This window comes from Vicia villosa, linkage group LG2 (assembly GCF_029867415.1).
Source record: "Vicia villosa cultivar HV-30 ecotype Madison, WI linkage group LG2, Vvil1.0, whole genome shotgun sequence".
Lineage (NCBI taxonomy): Eukaryota > Viridiplantae > Streptophyta > Magnoliopsida > Fabales > Fabaceae > Vicia > Vicia villosa.
Genome location: NC_081181.1, coordinates 131,717,242 through 131,734,713, shown reverse-complemented (window position 1 = coordinate 131,734,713; position 17,472 = coordinate 131,717,242). Strand labels below are relative to the sequence as shown.

Below are 17,472 nucleotides of genomic sequence, written 5' to 3'. Positions count from 1 at the left end.
AAATGGTGAAATTTTGGAGGCAATTTAAGATTTACTATCGTTTATAGTTGGAAAGTACAGAGAAGGGCCTAGAGTGTTAGAAGTAAATCATATTCAGAAGCTTATGAGTTTTTAGTCAGAAAGTTTGCATTAGTCAGAAGTTGTTGTTAGCTTCAGAGTTTTATTAAAAGTTTGTTATGCCTACGTGGCAGTTTAGCTTTGTTTTTCCTTTGTTCATTGGTGTATTTAAACAACTTGGTATAACAGATATTTCATAACTGAATTTTCACCAATGAGAGTTTTTTATATTTTCTCTCTTCTCTCTCTTCTTCCATCTTCATCTTCAATCTTGTGCATCAACAATTGGTATCTAGAGCCCCGGTTCAATTTACATAGAAACACGAGAGTACGTGAGGCATGTGTGATTGATTTCATTCCTTGAATTCGGGTTAATTTCACAATCAGAATCAAAACAGAATTGCATTTCTTAATTTTGTGGGATCGAGAAACACGGATGTTTGGTGAGATCTGAGTGAGTTTTAGTGCACAAGAACGAAGATGAATGACACAAATAGTTTAAATACAAAGCTTCTAGTGTTTGATGAAAAGAATTGAAATGGTGGATGATTCATATGTGTGTGTTGTTTGGTTCTCAAGACGTTCTTAATCTCATCACCGACGATTACGTTGTGGTTGCCGCAAATGCGACAGAGGAATAGAGAAACACGTAAAGAGATACGAAAAAGAAAGATCGGAAGGCATTATTCTATATACATCAGTGTGTGGATGTGTCTGTGTTTGAGAAAATCGTTGATTCCACGACGACGAAGGTTGCATGGGACATACGGACACGGTGCTATGGCGGAAATGCATTAGTGAAGAAGGTGAAACTTCAGTCTCTACGTAGGCAGTATGAGAATCTCAACATGAAGGACATTGAGACTTCAGTCTCTACTTCTATAGAGTGATTCTGATCACAAGTGAGATGAAATCTTGTGGAGAAACTTTTTTTGAAAAAGTAATCATTGAGAATGTATTGAGATCTCTTAATCCTTAATTTGATTACATTGTTGTAGTGATTTGAAATTATAAAGATCTCGGAACCATTAGAATTGAGGAACTACAGAGTAGTCTAGAGGCTTAAGAGTTGCGTCTGACTAAAAGAACCTCTTAAAGAGAGGTAGAGCATACTCTGAAGGCGTCTTTTTGGTAAGAAAAGTCAGAAGCCAAGAAGAGATATGGTGGTGGTGTTCAGAATTCAAAAGCCTATAGTTCTGATGGGAAGAAACATCATAAAGGAGAGGAGAAGTGTGACAAGAGAAAGGTTCATTATTATAACTGTAATAGGTTTAGTCATTTTGCTAAGGATTGTTGGTCAAACAAAAAAATGAAGTCATAAGAAGCAAACATAGCTAGAGGAGATTCTGATGATGAACTTGTGCTATTGATGGCTTATAAATATGAGGTTGAATATTTGGTAGACTGGTGGTATAAGGACACTGCCTGCTCAAATCATTTAATTAGAAACAATCCATGGCTGATTGATTTTGACTCTAGAAAGAGGACAAATATCATATGTGCTGATGATAAGTACCTTAATATTGAAGGTATGAGAAATGTCAGAGTCAAAGTGAAGAATGGTAAAATTATTTTGATCAAGAATGTTTGGTATGTTCTTAGCATGAAGAGCAATCTGATGAGTGTAGGTTAGCACATTGAGAAAGGTTTCTCAATTACCATGAAGAACAATCTCTTGAAGTTGTATGATTCTAATCTGAAGCTAATTATGCGGTCTGAATAGGGAAGCAACTGAGCATTCAAGGTGAATGTAGAGACCGCTGAAACTAAATGCCTTAGTGCAAAAGGTGACAGTAAGTTGTTGCATAAGAGATTGGGTCATCTGAACTTCAGAAGCTTATGGCATCTAAGTTCTAAGAATCTAGTACATGACATTCCTAAGATTGTGAAGCCTGAGAAGTCACGTGAGATATACATGAAAGGAAAACAACCCATATTGCCATTTGCATCAGAAGTAGCCCCAAGAGAAAAGCATGCTTTGGGAGTAGTACATTATGATGTATGTGGACCATTTGAAGTACTTTCACTTGGAGGAAACAAGTACTTTGTATCTTTTGTGGATGAGTTTACAAGGATGACATGGGTAGCACTCATCAAGTTTAAGCATGAAGTGTTTACCAAGTTTCAAAAGTTCATGGTGAAGGCTAAAAAACAGAGTGGTCAAAAGTTGAAAGTTCTCATAAATGATGGTAGAGGTGAGTAAAATTCTACAAATTTCAAGAAGTTTTGTGAGGAGAATGGAATTTAGCATAAGGTGACTGATCCATACACTCCTCGGCACAATGGTCTTGCAGAAAGAAGAAATAGAACTTGATATGACAAGGAGTATGTTGAAAGAGAAGAAGCTCCCTCATACCTTGTGGGGAGAAGTTATTGTCACTTCAGCATATGTGTTTAACTAGTGTCCAATAAAGAAGTTGATGGAAATTATTCCTTTTAATAAGTGGAATGGAGAGAAGCAAAATGTGAGTCATTTTATATTATTTGGTTCAGTTTGTTACTAACATGTCCGAGGTGCTACTAGAAAGAAGTTGGATGATAGAAGCAAAGTCATGTTGTTGATTGGGTACCACAGTACAGGTGCGTATAAGCTTTATTGTCAATTCACTAATAAAGTTGAAGTCATCAGAGACGTCATTATGAAAGAATCAGAAGTATGGGATTGGAGCAAGTCTGAATCCAACTCTAGTGTAGTGTTCACACCTGAGTTAACTTCTAAAGATACTTTTGAATCTGAAGGTAACTTTGCCTCTAAAGATGAGTCTGAGTATGGATATGAATCTGAAGCTGAAGTCGAGTCTGATTCTGAAGGAGACTATGAAGATGAGTCAGAAGCTGAATGTGAATTTGATTCTGATCCAAATTCTGATGGTGATCCAGAATCTAGTGGTCAAGCCTCTAAAGGGGGTCAAGCGTCTGAAGGTAGAACTTCTGAAGAGGATCCAACTTTTGAAGGTGGTCCAGCATTTGATATTGTTCCAAAACTTGAAGAAGATTCTGAACAAGTTCATAGACTACAAAGAATCAGACAAATACCAAGAAGATTTACAGATTTTGACATGTTTCAAGATACTAAGATAGACTCTGAAGGAGAAGTCATTCAATGTGTTATGTTAGTAGACTCCGAACCAATAAGTACTAAAGAAACTTTAAAAAAGAAAGTGTGGATGAAGACTATGAAAGAAGAACTTGAAGGTATAAAAAGAAATAAGACTTGTGAGTTGACTGAGCTTCCAAAGAAGAAGAAAGCCATCAGTTTCATATGTGTTTTCAAGATAAAGTTAAAGCCATATGGATCAATCGGCAAACACAAAGCAAGGTTTGTTGCTAGAGAATTTCTTCAGAAATATGATTTAGACTACTTTGAAGTGTTTACGCCTATAACTAGACATGAAACAATTAGATTGGTGATGCATCTGGATGTAAAATATGCATTTTTGAGTGGTCCATTACAAGGAGAGGTATATGTGTCACAACTTCCTGGATTTGTGAAAAGGAATCGGGAAGGGATGGTATACAGGTTACATAAAGCGTTATATGGTATCAAACAAGATCCTAGAGCTTGGAATCTAAAAATTGAATCATTTTTCAAGCTACAAGGATTTAGAAAGTGTGATATGGAGTATAGGGTTTATATTCAACATACCTCTAAAAATATTGTGATTCTGGTGTGTCTTTATATTGACGACATATTGCTAATAGGGAGTTGCTCAGATGAGATGGTTAAGCTCAAGAAGGTGCTGATAAATGACTTTGAGATGATTGATCTAGAAAATATGATATATTTTCTAGGGATGGAGATTTTGTACTCTGAGAAGGGTATAATTTTGCCTCAACAAAAGTGTGAACTTGAACTTTTGAAGAGATTTGAGCTAACAAATTGCAAGACTGCAATCACACTAGCTGAGATGAATCACAAGTTGAATTCTTATGTTAAGAGTGATGATGTAGATGCTACAACTTATAAACAGTTGGTTGGCACTTTGAGATATATTTGTAACACCAAACCTGCCATTTTCTCTACAATTGGAGTGGTGAGTAGGTTTATGAACAAGCCAAAGTGGTCATATTACCAAGCTGCTGTCAGTATACTGATGTATATTAAGGGGACTTTGAGGTATGAAGTTTTATTCCCTTCTCGTGCTAAATCTGACTCAGAGTTGATATGTTATTCATACTTTGATTGGTGCGAAGACTGAGTTGACATAAGAAGTACTTGATATTTCTTCAAGTATCTAGGAAGTCTCATTTCTTGATGCTCAAAGAAGTAACATGTGATTGCCTTGTCAGCTTGTGAAGTTGGGTACATTGCAGGTGCTTTATATGCGTGTCTAACTGTTTGACTTATGAACTTATTGCGGGATCTGAAGATTAAGGTGAGAAAGCATGTGAGGTTGATAATTGACAACATATCGGCTATAAGCCTTGCTAAGAATCCAGTGTTGTATGGAAGGAGCAAGCACATTGACACGAAGTATCGTAGTGCTAGAAATTGTGCACTGTAGCACTCAGAAGCAACTTATAAATGTGCTGACTAAAGTTGTCAAGATTGAACACTTTATCTATTTGAAGGATGAAACTGGTGTTGTAGAGTTTAATTAGCTGAATACGAATTAAGGGAAGGTGTTGAAAGTAATTCATAGTCAAAAGCTTCTGAGTTGTTAGTCAGAAGTTGTTGTTCAAAAATTGTTGTTAGCTTCTGATTTTAGTAAAAGTTTGTTATGTCTTCGTGACAGTTTAGCCTTGTTTTAGCTTTGTTCATTGGTGTATTTAAACATTTTGGTATAACATATTTTTCATAACTGAATTTTCACCATTGAGAGTTTGTTACGTTTTCTCTCTTCTATCTCTTATTCCATCTTATCTTCATCTTCAACTTTGTGCACTAACTCAGAGGAGATTGCTTCAAGATTTGAGTTTATTAGTTTTAGTCTCATTTGTTAGAAAAGAATCCTAATCATTGCTGTGTTTAAGTAATCAAAAATTCGTCAAACTTTTGTACTTAAAATGTCTCATATTAGTCTTCTTCATTCAATGTGCGTAAGATAATATGGCATTTAACGTGTCAACTAAGCAAAGTTAACTCTGTTATTAATGGAAACTGGCAGAGGGACCAAATTAATTAAAGCATAGTGTCTAAAGAAAAGACTATTCCAGAAATATGATAAAGCAATGGTCTTGATGAAATTCAAGTGACAAAGGAGAAAATTGAGGATTTACTCCTAAAAATATACTGCAGAATACTATACAGATGATTTTTATATAGCGTAAGTTTGAAAATTAGTGTGCAATGATGAAGACTCTTAACTAAGAGGACCCATACTCAGACATCTTCTATGGCTTTATTTTTCTCTGATATTGAAAATATGTCCAATACTATTGCTTTTAGTATGGTGCATGTGCTTTTTGCATGTCATTTGTTAGAACATGAGAATTCCAATGGTCAATAATTGATGTCTAGTTACTTAGGGGAAAAATAATTCAAAACATGTGCTGCTGTTCTTAATCAAGTGGCTTACATCTATTGAATTATACTCAGTTCATTTTGTGTCATTAAATTAAATAAAACTATTTTCTAAGATTTATTAGTTAAAAATGGCAAGAGACTTAATGATTGACAAAAAAGAACAAAACTCACATAAATCAGATTAAAATTTGCATATACAAGTTATTTTATGCCTTTTGCCGTACAGAAAAGGAGAAATAAATACAATAGAAGCAAAGCATATAATTTTCCCACATGCTCACTGGAATCAAACACAATACTTCAGTTCAAAAAAGTCTGAGTTGGTGTTAGTTTGTGCAGTTCACCAACGCCGCCATGGGTTGAATCCGAAGCTAATGATGAGATATCACAATACAAAATATATTGGATATTCAAATAATCTAAAAAACATATAACACGAGGGAGTAACTATTAACTTGCACCAGTGGACACAGTAAGATGCTAGGGTGGTATAAGAGTTGTAAACAGATTAAGCAAAAGGAAATAAATTGTAAGAAGTTGAAAATTTTGCAGAGAAAGAGAGAATAATAAACTGTAATGGGTGAATGAAACTACAGCACAGATATCCACACAAAATAACATGAAATACCCAAATGCTCCCTGCCTCCCACTCTTAACATCTTTCTAGGCTATTAGGAGTACAAGGTTTCAAAACTATGCAAATATTAAAAACAGAATCCTCAGATTATCTCCATCTACAAACCAAAATGATGTCTCTTCATGTCTTTACTGCAATCCAATTAAACATAGTGATATGTGCAGTAATATACCTCAACTTTGAAGGATTTTTACTATTCTGAATTGACAGTCTCAATTTGCTGCGACAGAGGGAGACTAATAGGATATCGATCACGATGCACAATAGCTCTCACAATAATGAGATACTACAAACTGTCATACCAAAGTCTGTGTTAGTTATGATCATCACCAGCACTGTAATTTCTAAAGGTGCCAACCATCAGATACTAGAAAATAAACTTTTTGGCTCCTCAGAATGTGTATAGCAGAGCTTTAATCAGTTAGAACTTAACTAATCATGAGCTTACAGTTTCTCTACTTATATGTAGTGAATGGTTAAAAATATACACTTAACTAAACCCTCGCTCTAGAGCTATGTTTGGATATCATAAAATAAACGGAGCAGAATGGAGCAGGAACGGCATGAAGATTCCATCCATTGTTTGAAAATTTAAGACGGAACAAGGCAAATTTTTAATCCTACCCAAATCGGAAGGGAAGAAATAGTGACAAATGATGGAATGGAATGGAATCCATACCATTGCATTGCGAGCGCTCCACTCCATCTGATTTTAAATGATCCAAACAACGGACTATCACTCTATTCCATCTCATACCGCTCCGCTCCTTCGATTCTATTAATCCAAACATAGCCTAGAGGAACAAAATCCATTCTTGTGAGCTTGACAAAGTGGAAATTAGAGATCAAATATGAGAAGAAACAAGAAAAAGTTATCACAAGACAGCAGACAAAAGTATGCAAATGATGAAGCAAACACACAACATTCAAATTCAGCGCATAAGTTAATAATACAGTTGATACAAAAACGCCAAACAGGCAGCATTCTCAAGCATACAACCTCCTTTTGAAAGTTGAAACCAACTAAATATTTACAAAACAAAATCATTCCATTTAGCATAAAAGATCAAAAGCTAACTAAAAGCAGCGTAAGTTCAACCGAAAAAACAACATCACATAACAAAAATAACCGTTATAAGAACAAGAACTCCAATCAACATAAGCAAATTCTTCAAAACATTATCCTCCTGCCGCTGCACTTGTTGTCCCGTCTCCTGCGAATTAAAACCTCTCGCATTCCCACCATGAAACCCATTAAACCCCATGGGATAACCAGACGTTGTCCCATAAACAGTCCCATCCTGAAAACCATGAAAGTGAATATTGAACAGCGACGGAAGAAACCCGCCAAACCCACCAAAACCCGTCGAAAGCGAAAAGTTTCCAAACCTAGCCGTAGCCATCGGAATAAAACCACCCATCAATCCAACCCCAGCGTAATTCGCCTCCGGAGGAGGATTCGCCGTCTGTGGCCTCTGTCCCGAAGGACGACGAGGAATCTCCATTCCAGGATACGATTTAGTCCTCGGATCAGTCTGCGATTTTCCTCTACCATAAAGAGGAACCAATTTCTGTTCTTCAACAAGTGCTTTGCAAACAGGACATTCTTGAGAATGAGAATGATGATGTAACCACCTGTAAAGACATGGCCAACAGAACAAATGACCACAAAGTGTGATCACTGGATCCTGAGCCAAATCAAAACAAATGTTACATTCAAAATCACCAGCATCATTGTTCGAACTGTTGTTCCCCGAAGAACACGATGGATTCGGCGTAGTCTCTGATCTCATTGATTCTCCAAAACCACTTGACATTAACCTAATTCCACAGATCTTCACATATAACCAAATTATTATCAGGTATAATAAACACGAAACCCTAAATTTTCAGCGTAAAATAAAAAATAAATATAGAAAATAAAAAACAAGAATTCATTGGTAATATCGCATAGTAGTGTGAAAATGCACAATTTTTCGATCGGAGAAGCTGAGGAAAAATCTAAAAATTTAGAGTGGAAATTTGTGATAAGCGACAAAAAAAATGAAAATGACGTAAACGTAAAGCAATTGAATATGAATTGAGAAAGAAACTTACGAGAAGAGGGAATTTTGTTGGATTGGAAAAGGGAATTGATGGAGTGAAAAGCCCTAGATTTGATTGTCGCGGAAAACTTGTAGAACTTTCCAGGTTTTTCCTGGAATTTTAGTTACCTTCTCGGTTTGTTATTTGTTTTATTCCGCGATATATTTTTTTGGTCTACCAACTACTCTTCTTTTATATTATTTTTAATTTAATTTAATTTATTAAAAATAAATCCTCCTGTCTAATACTCTTATATATATTATTTTTAATTTTATTTTGATTTGGGGCCGAGGGAGGGGAGTATCGATTGAAATAGATTGACCAATTAACAAGGATCTAAGATTTAATTTACACAGGTCACATTAGATTAGATTTTTTTTAAATAGAAAAGACTTAAATATTTTTATAAGTTTATTTATCTAAAAATATTAGATTACAAGTCATATAACGTTTTTTTAAGTCTATCGGGACAATCTACTTAAATAAACATGAATACATTTATTATTGTTATATTATATTTTATACTAAAAATACGAAAAATAAAATATGTTATTTTGAAGAAATTATGAAAATATGTTGAAAAATCCTTATGAATAATGTTATAAGTTGTTGTCATAAGTTGTTTTAATATGTTCTCTCAAACAAATAGTACCACGAAACTTATGCTAATAGATAAACTCGAATAAGTCAATGAAAAAAAATATTTATGCTCGTTGATATCTTAATTTAGTAGTTTATTTAACAATAGTTGAATTGATTATTTACAAATATTCAAATGAAGTATGCTTTTGAGTAGGTTAGTAGGTCAATCAGGTATTCGAAAAGGCTAGACTCAGGTCTAAAAATAGGATACAAGTCAGACTTAGGCTTTGAATTTTTTAGCATGTTAGGTTCAGGCTTGACAAAGTTTAGCTCGGCTCAGCCTATTCTCATCCCTAGAGGGAAGGGGAGTTGAGGAGCAATTTCTAATTTGATATGTTTGATTCAAATTTTAGAAGGGGAATGGAACAAAATCCCTTCAAGCCAGACTTTTATGTCCCACCGAATTAGAGGATTTGGAGGGGAGGAAATGGAATAATATGGGTGGAAATAGGTCGGGCCGACTAACAGGGGCCTACGGTCTATCCTACACAGGCTCAGGACAGCCAAACTTTTTTTAAATAGAAAATGCCTGGACTTTTTTATAAGCCTATTTAGTTAAAAATGTTAGGCCACAGGGTATAAAAAAAAGCCTTTAAAGCCTATCAGGTCGGCCTATTTAAATATATAAGAATAAATTTATTATTATTATTATATTTTGTTAGTACTTTGAAATAAAATACAAAATAAATCTTAGTTATGTGGAAGAATTTATGAAGATAAGTTAAAAAAAGCTTATGAACAATGTCATTAGTTATTTTCATAAGTTCTCTTAATCAAATAGTATCGTAAAACTTATGTTAATATGTAAACTTAAGTAAATGCAAATAAGTATTTATTCTCATTGATATTTTAATTTTTTAGTCTATTTAAATATTAGTTGAATTGTTTATTTATAACTGTTCAAATAAAATAGGCCTTTATGTAGGCTAATAGGTCAAACAAACTTTCGAAAAGGCTAGGCTCAGCCCTAAAAATAAGCCTATGATAGGTCATAGGTCAGGCTTATGCTTTATAATTTTTAGTAGGTCAGACTCAAGTTTGGCAAGGCCTAACTCGGCCCAGCCTATTTCCAATCCTAGGGAATATGAGTTTTTATATTCAGAAAATTATTATATGTACTAAATTATTCTAAAGTAAAATTAATTATTTTCTTTTTCATGTTATTGCTTCTCTTCTATACGATTTTTCTCGATTGTTTCCATCAATTTATTATATTCTTATTGTTCTCTACCTTCAGATTTTTTTCAAAATTTTTTACTTAATAAAAATCATAATCATTGTACTTTTTGTATGTTTGTTTATGTTTGTTTTTTCTTCTAATTTTGCTATTTATTCTATCATATTTTCTTTTATATTCAATTTTAAATTATTCATTTTGTTTTTGTATTTATTTTATTAAAAAGTTTAAATTATTAATTTTAATAATATTTTATTTTATGTATTTGTTTTATTAGATGATTCATCACTATTTAAAAAATTATTACCAACACATAGTTTAATTTGTATCCAAGAGTTAAAATATGAATCAAATGTACTCAATTTGTTAATGTTATGTGATCAATTATAACTTTTTTAATCACTCAATATTATAACATTTTAACCAAAAAATATGTATGAATTTTTCACATTTGAATATCTTATCACTTATATAATATCATAAAGATAAAAATATAAAGGCTAAATTACACTTTTAGTCCCCGTATTTTGGTCAACTCATGAAATCAGTCTCCCTATTTATTTTTTAAACAGTTTTGGTCCCCCATGTTGATTTTCCATTCAAAAAATATTGTTGTGTACTATTTTTTAGATACGTGGCATACTTTTATTGACTTGGAATGAGAAATATTAACTATTGACGACATGTTCTTCCTTTAATCATCTTCTTTGAAAGTCTTCTTTTTCTCTCAGCTTGTTCGTTCATCTCTTTCATTCTCCAAAAAACGCTCTCTACGTTCTCTCTTGTTCAAAAAAGTATGTCACGAATACATAAAACTGAAAAATCACCATTTTTTGGACGAAAAATGGATATGGGCAGTGGTGAAGCCAGAAAACTTTTATAGCCTGGGTAAAAAATTTAAATACCGGTATATCATTATAATAAAATCATTAACAAAAAGTCATTACTACCATAACTTAATACTTTCTCATTAACAAACACAACAAAACCAATTCAACTTTTCAATTCACATATACAAAATAACCATCTTTTTCTAACCATTATTCAAATACAAACAAAATCCACAAACACAAACACCATTGTATAAACCTGCAAAATTTACAACATCCTGATTGTGTAGCCCAATTAGAAGTTGAAAATTATTTAAGAAGATTCTCTCCAAACTTGAATACTTATTTAGGTGTCTTATGACCATTAATGCCAACCCAACAACATTTGGTATTAACACCATTTCATGCCTTTTATCTCAAGCTTATGAAATGCCTATCTAACTTCATTCTCAGTTGCTATGCCTCGTATCCTCAGTAAACTACTGATACTCCAATATAACATAACCTCATCACAACATTAGATGATTAAATAAAGTAAGCATATGGATATGTATATCTAACCATGAAAGTAGCAAGGTAAAGAAATATTAACCTGCTTCTTTATTTGACGGAGGAATGACAAAAAGACCCGGAAAATGAAAACCAGACTCTCCAGGTACATGAACATTTTCAAGACCCAAGTTAATAACCGCTTTGGTTCCTTCAGCCAAAGTTCTACAATCTTCAAGTCTCTTAAGAGCAACATTAATGTAAAAAGTCAAGTATATTAGAAGCTTATCAGTAGGACTCTTGATGTCAAAGTTTCTGAAGAATACATTGGCTCTGAAGAATGTGATAGCTTCATCCATAATATCAATAACATTTATAATCAATTCTAAAACATAAACACTAATTTATAACCAATTCTAAAACACAAACCACTAATTTATAACCAGTTCAAACTCACCAACCATAATAACTCAATTAACAACTCAATTAACAGTAACATTTTGTTTTACTTTTTTTCATGACAGTAATAAAACTAATTGACTTTTCAACCAATGATTTGATTTATTTCCCTCTATCTCAACCAATTTGGACTTCTCAATATTAACAAATTGATTTGAATTGAACTTCTCAATTTCTCATTCTCAACATTAACATTAACAACTCATTCAACTTTTTAATTCAAAATCTCAACTTTTCAACTTTTCAATTGAACTTCTCAATCTACTATTCAAATCTCTTCAAATTTAGGGAAAATAAGAAGCAAATTCAAATTAGAAGCATAAATCACAAAAACAAGAAGCAACAACAGTCAATCGGGAGTACCGGAATCGAAGAGGGAAGACTCGTGGACTCGTGGTGGTGGTGCCGTTTGTTTGCGTGATTGTGATGGTGGTTGGCGTACTTCGTGCAGGTATGAAATGGAGGGAATAGGAGAGGGAGTCGGAGGGAGTAAGCGCCGCGTCGTTTTTGATTTTAATGGTGTGGGTGTGGGTGTTTTCCGAGCCTGGGCAAGTGCCCACCCTGGCCGGGCCCTAGCGTCGCCCCTGGATATGGGGGACCAAAACTGTTTAAAAAATAAATAGGGGGACTGATTTCGTGAATTGGCCAAAATAGGGGGACAAAAACTGTAATTTGACCAAATATAAATTATTAATAAAACTCCTTCCCCCTCTCCCCTCCTGAACCAAAAATATTTTTAATTAAAATTTCTCTCTTCCCCTCCCCTCCCTCCCTTTTTTGAACCATACACTTATTTGATTACAAAAGCTCTCATCTCTCTTCCTCTTCTCTTTCCTCCTTTAAAACCTCTCTCCCCCCCTCCCCCTCATTTAAACCAATTTTAGAACCAAAGAGACCCTATATGTTTACCAATTTTAGAGGAAAAAATTTTAAATTACAGAGTGAAGACTCATTTTAGTCCCTCACAAAAACTACAAAATTACTTTTAAACCTCGGACTGCCATGTTGGATTTTCTTTTTTATGCTAAAAATTATTCCTAGAGGGAATCAAACTCAAAGATCTTTAAGCCACATCATATGCATTTACCACTAAGGCAATGTACATTGGTGATAAATAATTCTCATGATTTATAATAATATTAAACAATTCTGAATTTAAAAAAAAAGGATACGCTAATATACATTGGTGACAGATAATTCTCATGATTTATAATAATATTAAACAATTCTAAATTTAAATTGGTAGTGGTAAAGTGACTAACATTTAACTGGAAGAGACTTAGGTTCGTATTTTTTATTTTAATTTCAGAATTGTTTAATATTACTATAAATCATGGGAATTATTTACCAACAATGTATATTGGTCTAGTGATAAATGCATAAGATGTGACTTAAAGGTCTTTGGTTTTGTTTCCTTCTATGAACAAATTTTGTTTTTTTTTTATATTTTCAAATCTGAATTGTTTAAAAATAAAAATAAATAAAATCCAACGTGACCGTCTAATCACGATTTAAAAATAAGAAAAAAATCGATTTTTGAAAAATATTAACATAGGAATTAGTATAGCAGTCCAGTCACATTAATGTTTTATAATTTTATTGTGAGTTTTCATTAAATAATTTATAGTTAAATAATTAATATAATTAATTTTAATAAATAATTAAATTTTTCTTTTTTTTTTTGCGCGTATTGGTTTCTAAAAAATATGCAATCTTAAGTTTAATAAGTTAGGTTGAACTGAAATAGGGATGTATTAAAGCAGATAATTGTATCTAGGGAGTAACTAGTACTATTTTATTATAGCCAATGTTTTTTTAATCAAATTGCTGGTATTGGTGATGCAGCGGTCATGGATAATTGGAAGTACAAATGGAAACTGATGGTTCTAGAAAGAATTCCAAGCTTTATATGGATGCTAAATCACAATTGCCTATCTCAGCATTCTTAAACCGAGGGACCTTTATTGTGAAGATTGTCTAGAGCATGAGAAGTTAATTCTCCTTGTTATGAGAGATTGCAGATGTGTCAAACAAATATGGAATCAATTACTAAATATTGCTAACAAAAACACCTTTATAGAGCTTAACTTATCAGATTGGCTGTAGTTTAATTTACAAGGAAAACTTGAGCAGGAAAGAGAAGGATTGGCAAGCAATATGGGCTACAACTTGTCATCAATTATGGTATTGGAGGAATCAAAGATTGTTTGTTCTAGATTTTGTAGGCCCTACCAACTTGATCCAAGAGATTCGTGAAAAATTATCTACCAGCAGAGTATGCAGAGTAGCATGTTTCACAAAATTTAGCATATCAGGTTTTTATACCAGAAACATTGGTGATTTTGGTCATGCTTTGGTTGGCTTATTTTAAGTTTAATTGGAGACTTGTGAGTCTATTTGGGGAGTGGTCAGTTGCGTTGGAAAGAGGATTTAATTATCTTTTTAATTGAAAATTTTCATAATTTTCTCATAGGTATATAATTTTTTGCATTATTTTGAAGTCAGGAGAAACATTCTGCTCGATGCGAGTACTCGTTCTTCCTGTTTGGTTAAACTGAACCGATTGGTGTATTAAGTCTTGAAAAAATTATATTCTTAAAATTTCTGAAGCATGGGTACTTCTAATATGGTAAAGTATTGGTACCGGGTAAACGTACAGTACTTGTGGTACTTCATTTTTTCTCATTATTCGATTTCGGGTGACATCCGTTATTTATTAAAATATCAATATAATATATATATATATATGTATTTTAATTTTTTCATTGTTGTATCTTAACATTAATTTTGATTTTTTTAAACCTTTTTTATTGATGTTTTGTTGTGAACTTAACAATTTAGTTCTCTACGCATATATTTGATAGAAAACTCTTACATTTTATCAACGTACCTGTACCTTGATATTTTTTTAAAATGTCGTATCTGGTACCAGTATCAGCACCGGGTACCGTACCCGTACCTATGCATCATAGCTTAAAATAGATTCTCTGAGTTTTCTAGAACATGATGTGTGACTAGTAGGAAATATGATTTTGGGGTTGTTTGATGAATTTAGAGTTGTTATTGACTATCCTTTGGAGTTGTTATTTAATAGTCTTAAGCTGTTTAGAGTTATGAGAGTGTAATTGATAGTTTGATATGTTTTAGAGTTTCCTTTGAGTAACTCTGATAAATTTTAGAGTTATGTTGATAAGTTTAAGAGAGAGATTTGTTAGCTTAAAGTTGTTAGAGTTACTATTTGAGTTACTCTGATATGCTTTAGAGTTGTTTTAAGGGTTATTACGATGCTGATGGTTTGACACAAGTAATAATAATAGTGAGTTACTCTATTGATGAGTTTAGAGTTAAGTTGACTATTTTGAGTCATTTTCAATCGTGCAAGAGTTGTCAATTGAGTACTTTGGAGTACTTTAGAGTCTTTTTTTTTTGTTTTAAGTAACTCTGACCTATTTAGAGAGTTGTTTTCGAGTCGTTTAGAGTTAAATATGATGAGATTTATTTTATTTAATAATAATCATAATAATAATTTAATATTATAAAGTATAACATTTTAGAGTTGTTTGACTAATTTAAGCGATTTTCTCATCATGTCAAAGTTGTCAATAGAGTTGTTAGAACAATCAATTGAGTTTATAAGAGTTATTTTTATAGGTAAGAGTTGGCAGTAGAGTATTTTTTAGCACTTTAGAGCTATTTTAGAGTTGTAAGGATTATTGTAGAGTTGTTTAGAGTTTCTTGGAAACTCTTTTAAGTATAATTATATATTGGTATAATTAAATCAATTATGCTATTTGGTGATGTTATGTGATTAACGAAAGATTATGTTTTATATGCATAATTTTGGTTGTATATGGTGTATAATTAAGTGATATTGTATATAATAATGTGTTAAGTTAATTATATACTGAATTGTGGAATATGTGATGTTGTTGTTGATGATGTTGTTATGATGGTGATGTTATGTTTAGGTTATTGTACAATATTGATGTTGTTGTTATGTTGGTGAATAATAGTTCGAGTAGGGGGACTATTATCGTTGGGTCAATGCATGTTTTGTTTATTGTCGGAAGTGGACTTTAAACACCATGTTGTTGTTGCATTGACGTGTTTTGACATGCATTCATGATGTCATTGTTGTTGATGAAAGAGGCAAGTTGTAATTCGAGCAGGGTAGATTCGAAGTTCGAGCAGGGTGAACCCGGTTCCTGAGTGAACAAATTGTTGATGATATGGTATCACATGCATATGAGTCCAGTTGATGTTGTGAGTCTCATTGCATAATTTAAATGAGGGTTAAATATACAACACCCCCTGTAATATTAGCGAGATTTGATTTTAGCCCCTAGTAAAAAAAAATTGTAATCCGCTCCTCGTAACATCCATATTCTCTCAAATACCCCCTCGCTCAGTGGCGGAGCCAGAATATAATGTTTGGGGTGGCCAATAAATTAAATTATAATTTATAGATCAAAATATTCATACCAAAGTTGAACATGAAAAAATTAAAGAGTATTACCTAAAAGTATTTTAAAATAATTCTCTATAATTTTTGAATTGTTTAAAAAATTTCTCCATGTGATTTAGACAAACTCTATTTATATTTTTCTATAATTCTTGAGTTATTAAGAACTCTTTGAAATTCCTAACATAAAAGTTATATTTTTTTTCATCTCTTTTTTTCTTTAAAAAAAAATCAATTTTTCTACTTCTAATCTCCATTGTGAATTTAGTGCTAAAAAAACATAAGAAAAAAAAATTACACTTTATCAACAATGTCAAACATTGCTCTAAATTTACAAAAGATAAAAATACTTTAACAACCTTGTTCAATATTGTAAAAATATATCAAAATATAGAGGAAAATTATAATGCACCAATATGTTAAAATAAGTAAAAAACTTCAAGTCTAATAAATCTAGGAAATGAAAAATAAGAAAATGTCAAAATAAGTAAAAATTCAAGTCTCAGGAAATGAAAGACTGAAAGTAGCAGCATTGGTTAACTAAGTTAGGATTAGTGAGAGACTAAGAAGAAAGGATTCAGTGGCAAAGTTGTAAAATTTTATATAAACTAAGGTTATTTTAATATTTTCATAATATATGAAAAAAATTAAAAATAAAGTTTGGGGTGGCCGTGGCACCCCCTTGTCCCTATGATGTTCCGCCACTGCCCTCGCTGCCACAATGCAACAAAGATTCCAAATTTTAATGACATGGCTGCACAGTTGGATTTTTATTTATTTTTATATAATTATTAAATTCCACATGAAATTTTGTTATTTTTTTATTTAATTTATATATATATTCTATTTTGTTTACTTGTTTTTATTAATATTTTTGACATTTTCTTAAATTATTTTAATTTTATTAATATTTTTTATTTAAATCTATTTATAAATTAATTATTAAAATATATATTGGACTTAAAGGTAATGACATTTTCGGCGCAAACACACTTTGAAGGCAGCCCGACATATAATATTTTCACATCCAGTGTGTCAAATAGCTTTATAAACACTTACATTTCTTCTTCAGTTTTCGATGAGGGACTCAGTTTAATAAAGTAAGACAACAAATTAACTCTGCATGCAATCTCACTTGTCTTTAACAACAAGACTTGAATAAACCAC

General features: G+C 32.3%; 1 protein-coding gene across 1 annotated transcript; it reads right to left on the bottom strand.

The window, feature by feature from the left end:
• Positions 1 to 7,068: 7,068 nt before the first annotated feature.
• Positions 7,069 to 8,418, bottom strand: LOC131652139 (uncharacterized). Its single transcript, XM_058921917.1, has 2 exons — positions 8,259 to 8,418; positions 7,069 to 7,996 (listed from the first exon to the last, which is right to left on the bottom strand). Exon 2 carries the CDS (start codon positions 7,976 to 7,978, stop codon positions 7,274 to 7,276), a length of 705 nt encoding a protein of 234 aa, XP_058777900.1. The 5' UTR covers positions 7,979 to 7,996; positions 8,259 to 8,418; the 3' UTR covers positions 7,069 to 7,273.
• Between the last annotated feature and the right edge of the window lie 9,054 nt (positions 8,419 to 17,472).